Genomic DNA, 10006 nt, shown 5'->3' with positions numbered 1-10006 from the left:
AAAAAAAAAAAAAAAAAAAAAAAAATAAAAAAAAAAAAAAAAAAAAAAAAAGAGTGTATGTCTATCCCCATTTACACTAGATTAGTCCTTCTTACCAGTTACTCTCCCTAGCTTCTGAAGAGACTTCACTTTTAAATATATGGCTTCAAGCACCAGGCTTGCAGCATGCTGTGAAACTGCAGGCTGAGAATCAGAGCGCGAACGTCCTTTTTTTGGAGGTGTCTTCTCAGCAATACAAGGCTGTAATCGTTGAATAGCTGCTTGGAGATCAATACCATCGAACACACGTAGTGCACCTTCTAGATTACCTCTCTGATATTCCAACTTTCCAAGAAGGGCTCTGGCTTCCTGCAGCCATTTTTTTATGTAACAAAAATCATTGATCAATATTTCTAAGCTGCCGCATATTGAACAGAATGACTCCCCAAAAAAAATAGTAGTATGGTAGTAGTAGGATGCAGTACAGCGATCAATTTAGTCTCTTCTTTGTTCATTCATTGGTGGACTTCACATATTCGAAGTGGTTAACAATTAGAGCACGCTCATGTGATCAAAGTATTCTATGTTTTGATTTTGGATTTTTTTTCAAATAATTTTCTGAAGTTTATGCCAAACGATTTTGAGGAAAACAGATAGGCCTCTTAGGAATTGAAGTCGCTGATTCAACCAACTAATTATTCAAGTTAATAGTACTAATGAAAAACTGAAAATAGAAACATGGGCATAGAAAACCGCAGCAGATCAAAGAACATGATACTGGCATCATAATATATGCCTTTTTTAAATACATTTTGGCTCAATAATTACAGACATAAATAAATTTTTTCAAACTTCTAGAAAGAAAATACGTCGATTAGATTAAATAAAATTTGATATTCCTACAATTATGATCCAAGAACTAAAATATTGTATCTATCAAAAACTTCTACTCCTTTTTTCCTTTTTGGTTGACCTCATGTTAGATGGCATGTTTCTTCTGTTGGTCTTCTTTGTACTTTCATTAATCTTAATCTAATTGGTATATATATATATATATATATGGAATAGAGTTTCCAGTCATAGAATCTAGTTAAGATTTGGGTTTTTAATTACATTACAAAAACAGACTCCAACAATTTGTGGGTGGAGGATATCAAAATAAGGAAAATATACGAACAGAAACGCCTGGATAATTTGACTGTAGGCAGAAGTTAACAAAGGTTTCCCAACAGGCAACAAATAGATGGTCAAAGCCTTACTAACTGAACAATAAACTCAGGAACTTATATTTTTTTATATAAATTTAGGAAGTGAACGCCTTAAGTACTCACTTATGATCTCCAATTCGTTTTTCATTTTTGTCCTTCTAATTCAAATAAGCTTCAATTGCATACTAGACTATGTTTATAGCAGCCTGTAGCAAACAGGAATTCAAGTTCATTTCAATGATAATGGCTTCATGATGGTAAATAAACAAACCTCAGAATTGAGGGATAACCCTTCCCGTAATGAAGATTCTGCCTCTTGAATATTTCCTTCATCGAGTTTTGCTTCTACTTCTGTTGTTTTTATGGAGACCCCATTTGCACAGACTTCCCGGACAACAATTCCTTCCTCAGATTCTCCAGACTCCATGGCTGGCTCCCTACCATCTTCATCAACACTTGACGCCATAAGTTCTACTTTCTACAATTTCCTTCATGAATTTACTTCTTCTAACTGCCATAAAATTAGTGATGAACATCTCAGAAACCATATAAATCTTAGGCATTCTCATCAATCATGTCTCAAATATCATAACAAGTGGAGATAGACATTCAAAGACTACTACGAAACTTATTAAAAGAAAAATCAAATGCGAATAGATCGTCTTTTACGCTAGAACAGAGATGATTCGTGTCGCCTTCTTTCCTTATTGCGCACCGCTTGGCTGGGAGAGCAAAACCATATCCGAGATTAAACTATAAAACCTCAGATTCTTACTTCCTGTACTAGAACAAAAAACATAAATACGGTTCTGAATAAAGCAATTGTTCCCTGTTGACGCCAATCGAGAGAGGATATTGCGGGCCGTCTGATTATTTTCCTCTTCGGGATATTCTCAGCAATATAACAGTGGATTCAAATGCACACAAAAAACACGAGCCTTAAACGTAAACACGCGGATCTAAAACTCCTCAGAATTAGAAAATATGGAAATGCACGTTCCTTTTTCGTTTGGTTGCCAAGAAAATAGGGGGGAAAAGATTCAACAGAAGGATCATAATTTCACAACTACTTTACTCCTCCCAATTTTTGACTCAAAACTTCTTTTCAACCTCGAATTTCCAATGCCATCAAAACACGTACAATAATCCAATCATACCTGAGAAATTGAGGGGCTAACACAAACGAATGATTGCTTGAAAGGGATCATTGTCGACGAAAAAGAGGCTGAAAACTCGGCATTTGAGATGGAAAATTAGGTCGGAAACCGACGATTACGGTGGCGGATCAATTACAACAGCTCGGAGGAAATTGAGGCTCGCAACATTTGTCTCGAAGAAACAGAGCGGCAAACGAGATGAATATTTTGTTTTGTAATTAACTTTTGGCGTCGAAACGATTTTTCTTTTTTCAAAAAATAAATGGAAATTGCATTTAATTTAAATCTTACGTTAACAACACGTGGCGTGTCTTCTCTAATTCTAAGGCCCGTATATGTAAACTGGGCCTGCAGAAATGTGGCCCAATTTCCAAATTTCGACTACTGGGCCGTATAATGGGCCACGTATTTTGGCCCAACTTCAATTTCATGAACTGCCTTATGTTGGAGATCTGGGCCACTTAATGGGCCTACGTAATTTCGGCCCAACTATCAAGTTTGTAAAGACAGTTTTAGTTGGAGAACTGGGCCGACTCCATAATTATTTTTAAATTTATCATTTAAAATCACTTTAATATTTATTTTTACACTTTAAAAAAATATTTAGCAACTCTAAAAGTAAATTTTTAACGGTTAAAAACGTGTGTAGAAGTTAAAATCACCCCCGAACATACGTAGTAAAACTCGTGCGTAATTGAATTTTATGTCTATTTGGTCTTTTTAACTTTTAAAATTATAATTTTAGTCTCGATACATTCAATTAATTAGAAATTATGTTTGAGAAAGGAGCACCGAGAAAATGATTTGAACGAAAGAGAAGTGGACAACAGATGGAATTGACAATTCTTATTCTATTGAGTCGAAGCTATCGACACATCAGTTACACGTCATATGTTGGTAATAATCAAGGGACGATACCTCATAACCTCTACTAGCTTAGTTTAAGCACTCGACCAAACATAGGGGTTAACTTGGTTTCGTGCAATATCCATATAGCTCGAAGACGTTGACGTAAAAAATGTCTTTCTTTATGGAGACCTCCACGAATAGGTTTATTTCGTCATCTACCATAGTTTCGAGTTTAAGGGAAAGGCGATATATGGTTTCATAATATATCTCTCATTGGCTCTTCGGGTGCGGTTTGGGACACGAGCTTTGGTTAAATGACAAAGATTGATGGGTTTTTGTAGAAATAATGTTGATAATTTCGTGTTCACAAAAAGGAAAAACAAGAGAAGACTACTATTCTCCTAATATATTTATTTTAAAGCTCGAAAATTTTAGAATTTGCACGGTTTCACAATACTTGAAACCATTTATCCAAAATAAAATAGCGAAAAACGAGCTAAATTTCTTAAAGCAGACTTCGTTCTCGGCTCTTGATATACATGGTCCGGGTTGGGTAGAGGGATTTTTTTGACCCAACCCAACCCAACCCAACCCTTCATTTTCGGGTTGGGTCGTTGAGTTGTCAAATTATTATTTTTTTTTAAGTTTTATTTATCTACATTTTATAATTTTTCGGATACAATCTTAGATAAAATATATTAAAAGTTTACAAACAAACACAAATCGATATATCATTATTCACATAAAAAAAATCAATAAAAAACAATAAGCGAAAATTATAACATATTAACATATCATTGTCATCATAAAACTAAAAACAATTAAATACAGACATTTGTTAAAAATGGGTTAAAGTAAGAAAAATATAAAGATAGATTATTAAATTAAATAAACAATCAAAATAATTAGTTTAAAGAGGTTATATATAATAATAAAAAATACTATTATATATTTTAATTACTGTGATATTCATAAATTTTATTTATCACCATTTATCATTTATAATTATTCGGATACAATTTAAAAAAAAAATTAATATAAAACAACAATAAAAAATGGTAACATATTAACATAGTTCAACATTATCATAAAAGTAAACACACCTAAATACCGACATTTCTTGAGAATGTTAAAATAAAAAATATATAATATATAATAAAATAATATAAAAAAGTTAAATTAAAAAAAAAAAATGTGGAGGCATGTCAAACCTATTAATGGAGAAGGATTCTTAACATAATTTATATATTTTTATTTTGCTCGAGTCAACCCAAAGGTTTTATCTACGAACTCGAAACAGAACCAATTCAGTTCGGGTTTAGAAAAATGAAACCCTACTCGAAATGCTAATCCAATCCAACCCGTTCGAGTTGAATTAGTATGAATTGTCAAATTATTGGGTTGAATATAGATCTCTAACTCTTGATGCTTACTTGACAGTCAATTAAAATATATAGATTTATAAATAGTAATTAGTTTTTTTATTTCAATTGAAAATTTTATTAGACATGAAATTTAAATAAATTATTTAATTAAAACTTTTAATTTACTAGCTATACCTAATTAAAAAATGAAAAGGTTAATATGGGAAGAGTCGTAGCTTCTCTCTCGTTAAATTAAAATGACAGAAAAACAGTAATAATATAAATGGATAAGATATTAAACAGACCCTCTGCAACTGCGCGCTCTGAGAAAAAAATATCAAACGCCGGAAGGACGAAGGCGGAGCTCCGGTCGCATCATAGCCATTTTTGCCGAAACTAGAGCTTTCTCAGATGCCTCAAGCGCTGATTCTGAAGCCAGTTATATCAGTTCCTCTTCCCAATTGGAGGTTACGCTTAAACCTCTTACTTAAACCCTTTCGCTCGTTATTCATCTTCATACTTGTTCCCATTTTTGTTTGCGAGCGCTTGGTTGTTGATTTATTGTATTTTCTTTTTGTGATGAACTGAAATTATACTTTCTTTTTAATGATTTTCTATCTCAATTCAAGTAGCTAACTCGAAAATTCCTGGCACTATATGGTATCTTAATTCTGTCTGGTTCTAAAATTTCTATTTGAGAGCTGTTTTTTTTTTTATCCTTTTTGTTCTGTGGATTCTTACTATATTGTTGGAGAGCTATTCATTGATATTAGATTGTGGATTTAGGGATTTTTGAAGTTGTGAGTCTTTGAAACGTTGAACGTCTGCTTGATTTCTGAAGGACTAGTTGTACTTTTGGAGAAATGTGGATTTTCTAGGTTCTTTAGGGTTCAATCTGCGCTAGCATGTATTAATTGGCATTGGATATCTATGCTAAGATCTAATTCATTACCAAAAAATGTTAAAAGTGGGGACAAGTATCAGATTGTTAATAGTATGAGCAGAACTAGTGCATCTGTGCAGAGGTCGTTACAAATTTTGAACTAATGTAATGTTTATTCGGTGGTGAAAATGTGCTATGTTGTTTTTATTTCAGTAAATCGCAAGCACGCAGACATTCTATTAGTTCGAATGTTAATATACGTGGAAGATTGGTGGTTACCTGTATGGGTATGTTGACACCAAGGAAGTTCTTACAGAAAAGGAAGAAGTTGGAAGTATTTAAGGATGCAGCGGACGAGGCAGAGCAGAAGAATTGGAGGAAACTGATGAATGAAATAGAGGAGACAGGCTCTGCTGTTTCTGTGCTGAAAAGTGGAAGGATAAAAAATGAGGCTATTCAGAAGGATTTAGTGTTGGGCACCTTGGTTAGATTTAAACAGCTAAAGAAATGGAACATTGTCAGTGAGGTACAGAGCATAAACATTTGTATGATTTGATATTTACTCTTGTTTCAAAATTTTGTTCTTTATAGGAGGAAATGAAAAATGAATCTCGAAGGGCGAATTGCCTGAAATTAGAATTGAATTGAGTGTAAAAATGTAGTCTTATGTAAGATAATGCAATGCACCATTTGATGTATAGTCTGCCTCTAAAGTTTGTGAAACAATTTAGACGCTATTTCGAAATCATTAACGTCTTCTAGTTGGAATCAGAAGATGTTCTTAAACACTATGTTCGTGTAAGAATTGTTCACAATGCGTGTTTTAACTTCAATATGAATATCAAATAATTTAAGTTAAAAAATGAAGTTCTTGCATGGTCGTTGTAATGTCCGGATTCTATTCCTAAGTCCTTTGTTTTACAACTTACAAGCTTCAGATGTGCTGATCGTCCAAAATCGTGTTTTTCAACTGTCTTATAGATTCTCGAATGGCTCCGGACCCAGAGCTGGTGGAACTTTAGTGAAATGGATTATTTGATGCTTATTACAGCTTATGGAAAGCTAGGGGAGTTCAATCGTGCAGAAAAAGTTTTAAACTTGATGAATAAGAAGGGTTATGCACCAAACGTGATCTCTCATACTGCTCTTATGGAAGCATATGGAAGAGGTGGCAGGTATAATAATGCTGAAGCAATCTTTAGAAGGATGCAATCCGGTGGTCCTGAACCTTCTGCATTGACATATCAAATTATGCTAAAAACTTTTGTTGAGGTACTAAGTTTAAATATTATCTTATTTAAAGCCTTTCAACTATATTCCTTCATTTATCGGTCTAATCCTTCAATTCGACCCTCATGAAAATCAAGAATGTTCTTAATTATTGTGAACTTTCAATGTCAAATTTGGGGCGTTTAAGGCTGTATATGTGATTCTGGATATTATGCTCCAATGCAGAATAATTTTGTTGGAACTTGAAACACAAGCTCTCCCTATCAAGATTTTGACCCAAAACTCAAAGCTGATCACAATCTGAATTTTGATTTAATTTATTTTTATTCTTTGGATATAAGTTCCTAACCGAATGAATCAAACACTTTGCAAAATTTCGTTTCAGAAACTCGTTTTCTTCTTTCAAGCCTATGCAATCTTCGAATGTGTGCATTTCTTGGTTTGTTTGTTTTGGTTCACAAAATGACGAGGCATTACTGTAGGGATGTAAATTCAAGGAAGCTGAAGAACTCTTTGACTCCCTCTTGAACAAGGAAGGGCAAGTATTGAAGCCAGACCAAAAGATGTTCCACATGATGATTTATATGTTCAAGAAGGCTGGGAATTACGAAAAGGCTCGTAAATTATTTTCTGAAATGGCAGCACGAGGAGTTCCACAATCTACAATTACTTATAATAGTTTGATGTCGTTTGAAACCAACTACAAGGAGGTCTCGAGGATTTATGATCAGGTAAACCTATATGGGTTGGTCTTTACTAGGCATTGTTTTCACATGGGTGAAAGTTCTAGGAATTTCAGATGTAGGATACTGTCACTGAATAATTCTCTTATGAACGGGGCTGTTTAGGTTTTCGATTGAGCAGCACTTTTCCTGAGCCACTGATTTTAAGACCATATGCTGATTTCTGTCTAGTTTATGTGATTTTAATGCTCTGGATATGAAAGTCTTATTGGGTTCTTTCCATTGTAGTTTTAATCTTTTAAGACAATAACCATGTGAACATTCAATTGGCAAGTGTGTAACTGTCACATTTTCTGGGTTGTGTGAATTGAAGACCGATTGAACGATGTAGCAAATATTGGTATGATCGAGATGTTAGGGAAACGAAATCTTGAATATTTGGTAACTTCCATTGCATCACAAGAATATTAGCGGCTGTGTTGTAGTTAAAATTTTGGGAGGTTATGCTTTTGCTTCAGTGGCCAATGTTGTCAGCCAATTTAATAGTTTAATCTTTTGTTCATCTCCTATTCCTTCTTAACGAGATTGATCAAATTTGAATTCAAATTCTCATCTGTAGATGCAAAGAGCTGGACTCCAACCAGATGTTGTCAGCTATGCTTTACTCATTGGTGCATATGGTAAAGCTAGAAGAGAGGAAGAAGCACTAGCAGTTTTTGAGGAAATGCTTGATGCTGGTGTCAGGTACTTCCCTTCGGCACTTTCTTCTTTTAACTACCGCATATAGTATCTGGTTGGAAATCAATATTCTCCCATAATATGGGTTTCATTTTTCTATTTTGCTTCAAATTCACTTGACACGGCATCGGCATCGGGCTGTAACAGCCCAACCCCATCGCTAGCAGATATTGTTCTCTTTAGGTTTTCCCTTTCGGGCTTCCCCTCAAAATCTTTAAAACGCGTCAACTAGGGAGAGGTTTCCAGACCTTTATAAATAATGCTTCATTCTCCTTCCCTACAACCATCGATAGATTGCGAGATCCCGCATCGATTAGAGAAGGAGACGAGTGCTAGTGACGACTCTGGGTCCTAAAGGGGGGTGGATTGTGAGATCCCACATCGGTTGGGGAGGAGAATGAAGCATTCTTTATAAGAGTGTGGAAATCTTTCTCTAGCAAACACGTTTTAAAAACCTTGAGGGGAAGCCCAAAAGGAAAAACCCAAAAAGGACAATATCTACTAGCGGTGGACTTGAGCTGTTACACAGCCATTGCTAATGATGAATAGCAAACCAAAATAGTTGTGCACTGATAAAACGTTTCTGCCTGGCGTTTTTCAGACCAACTCGCAAAGCTTATAATATTTTGCTTGATGCATTTGCAATCTCTGGGATGGTCGAGCAAGCTAAGATTGTGTTCAAGAGTATGAGAAGAGACAGGTACTATTATCTGCCTAATGATTGCATTTAGTGATTCAATATCCTCTTTTAGTGTAGTATTGATTGAAGTTTATGTAGTGTGGTTCCAATTCCCTGGTTCTTTTGGCATGCATTTCTTGAGCTTTTGGTAATAGATTGGCATCATCATTTGTTTGATACAGATGCAGTCCAGATATATGCTCATATACAACCATGTTATCAGCTTATGTTAATGCATCCGACATGGAAGGAGCCGAAATTTTTTTCAGACAACTGAAACAGGACGGTTTTCGACCCAATGTCGTTACTTATGGTACATTGATCAAAGGGTATGCTAAAATAAATAATCTTGACAAGATGCTTAAAAAATATGAAGAAATGAAGCTCAATGGAATAAGAGTGAATCAAATGATTTTGACAACGATCATGGATGCATTTGGAAAAAACAAGGATTTTGGCAGTGCTGTTATTTGGTTCAAGGAAATCGAATCGTGTGGCGTTCGACCTGATCAAAAAGCGAAAAATATCCTGTTATCTTTGGCGAACACAGCCGAAGAGCTCGATGAAGCTAATCAACTCGTAGGATATCCAAATCAAAGTAGCGATGCAGAAAGAGCAGGTAAGTTTTCTAGGTCTATGGAGGACGAGGACGAGGATGAGGACGAGGAAGACGATGAATTGGATTATGCTGATGATGTAATTCATCACAATAACCAAAGAGATGAGAAAATTATTTTGAATGGCATTCACCAACAAAACTTGGAGGGTTTATGTGCTAAGATCTGTTAATGTTATATATTTGTTTACTCTATGTTGGTATATTGTAATACAAAATTCACTTAGCTGGAGAAATCTAAGTCCTTTCTCAAATCACAACCTAGCTGGTAACTGTGGAACTTTGATGCCCATTTTTGTTATATTTTCATTCATTTCTCGAGTCTAAATTTTGTTTTTATCTAGTTCTTACGTGTATATAATGTTTCAGATTTTACGGGTTTTTTTATTTTTATCAGGAGACATGAGATCAAACGATTGTCTTGTGCACGTAAACCGGTCTCGACCTACGTTCATGTAAAGTCGTAAGATCCAAGGTAATACTGGACTGTGGGCAGTGAGAATTGCTGTTGTTTGTGAGTTACATTGGGTCGTTTAATTTAATCTGTCTTTTAAAACCCGTTAAGATGATAATAGTTGCTTTAGTTGATGTGCACCGGTGAAACTGTTATGTTCGTGAGA

The 10006-nt window shown here is 34.8% G+C and overlaps 2 protein-coding genes across 3 annotated transcripts in view; one reads left to right on the top strand and one right to left on the bottom strand.

The window, feature by feature from the left end:
- LOC111785307 (protein NPG1-like) overlaps positions 1-2573 on the bottom strand; it is a 6440-nt gene extending 3867 nt beyond the window's left edge. The window contains exons 1-3 of one of the 2 annotated variants that reach the window (XM_023665719.1): positions 2345-2573; positions 1459-1698; positions 96-348 (exon numbers count right to left, since the gene is read on the bottom strand). In XM_023665719.1, coding sequence (XP_023521487.1) covers positions 96-348; positions 1459-1653 — 448 coding nt within the window. In that variant the 5' untranslated portion in view covers positions 1654-1698; positions 2345-2573. Of the gene's footprint in view, positions 1-95; positions 349-1458; positions 1699-1856; positions 1949-2344 lie in introns of those variants that run through there. The other variant, XM_023665726.1, reaches the window with a different exon arrangement.
- Positions 2574-4836: 2263 nt separating this feature from the next.
- On the top strand, positions 4837-9678 carry LOC111789277 (pentatricopeptide repeat-containing protein At3g59040). The gene is made up of 7 exons (XM_023669994.1): positions 4837-5024; positions 5654-5966; positions 6422-6712; positions 7153-7401; positions 7973-8097; positions 8693-8791; positions 8953-9678. The coding sequence occupies exons 1-7, from the start codon at positions 4969-4971 to the stop codon at positions 9557-9559; spliced, it is 1740 nt and encodes a 579-aa protein (XP_023525762.1). The 5' UTR covers positions 4837-4968; the 3' UTR covers positions 9560-9678.
- The last annotated feature ends 328 nt before the right edge of the window (positions 9679-10006 follow it).

This window comes from Cucurbita pepo, chromosome LG02 (assembly GCF_002806865.2).
Source record: "Cucurbita pepo subsp. pepo cultivar mu-cu-16 chromosome LG02, ASM280686v2, whole genome shotgun sequence".
Classification (NCBI taxonomy): domain Eukaryota; kingdom Viridiplantae; phylum Streptophyta; class Magnoliopsida; order Cucurbitales; family Cucurbitaceae; genus Cucurbita; species Cucurbita pepo.
Note: the sequence above shows the minus strand (reverse complement) of the source record. Positions and strands in the feature narration are given on the sequence as shown.

Coding starts and splice junctions, on each gene's coding strand:
- LOC111789277 (XM_023669994.1), top strand. CDS start 4,969: ATGCCTCAAGCGCTGATTCTGAAGCCAGTTATATCAGTTCCTCTTCCC. Junction 5,025..5,653: donor GTTCCTCTTCCCAATTGGAG/GTTACGCTTAAA, acceptor TTTTTATTTCAG/TAAATCGCAAGCACGCAGAC. Junction 6,713..7,152: donor TGCTAAAAACTTTTGTTGAG/GTACTAAGTTTA, acceptor GCATTACTGTAG/GGATGTAAATTCAAGGAAGC.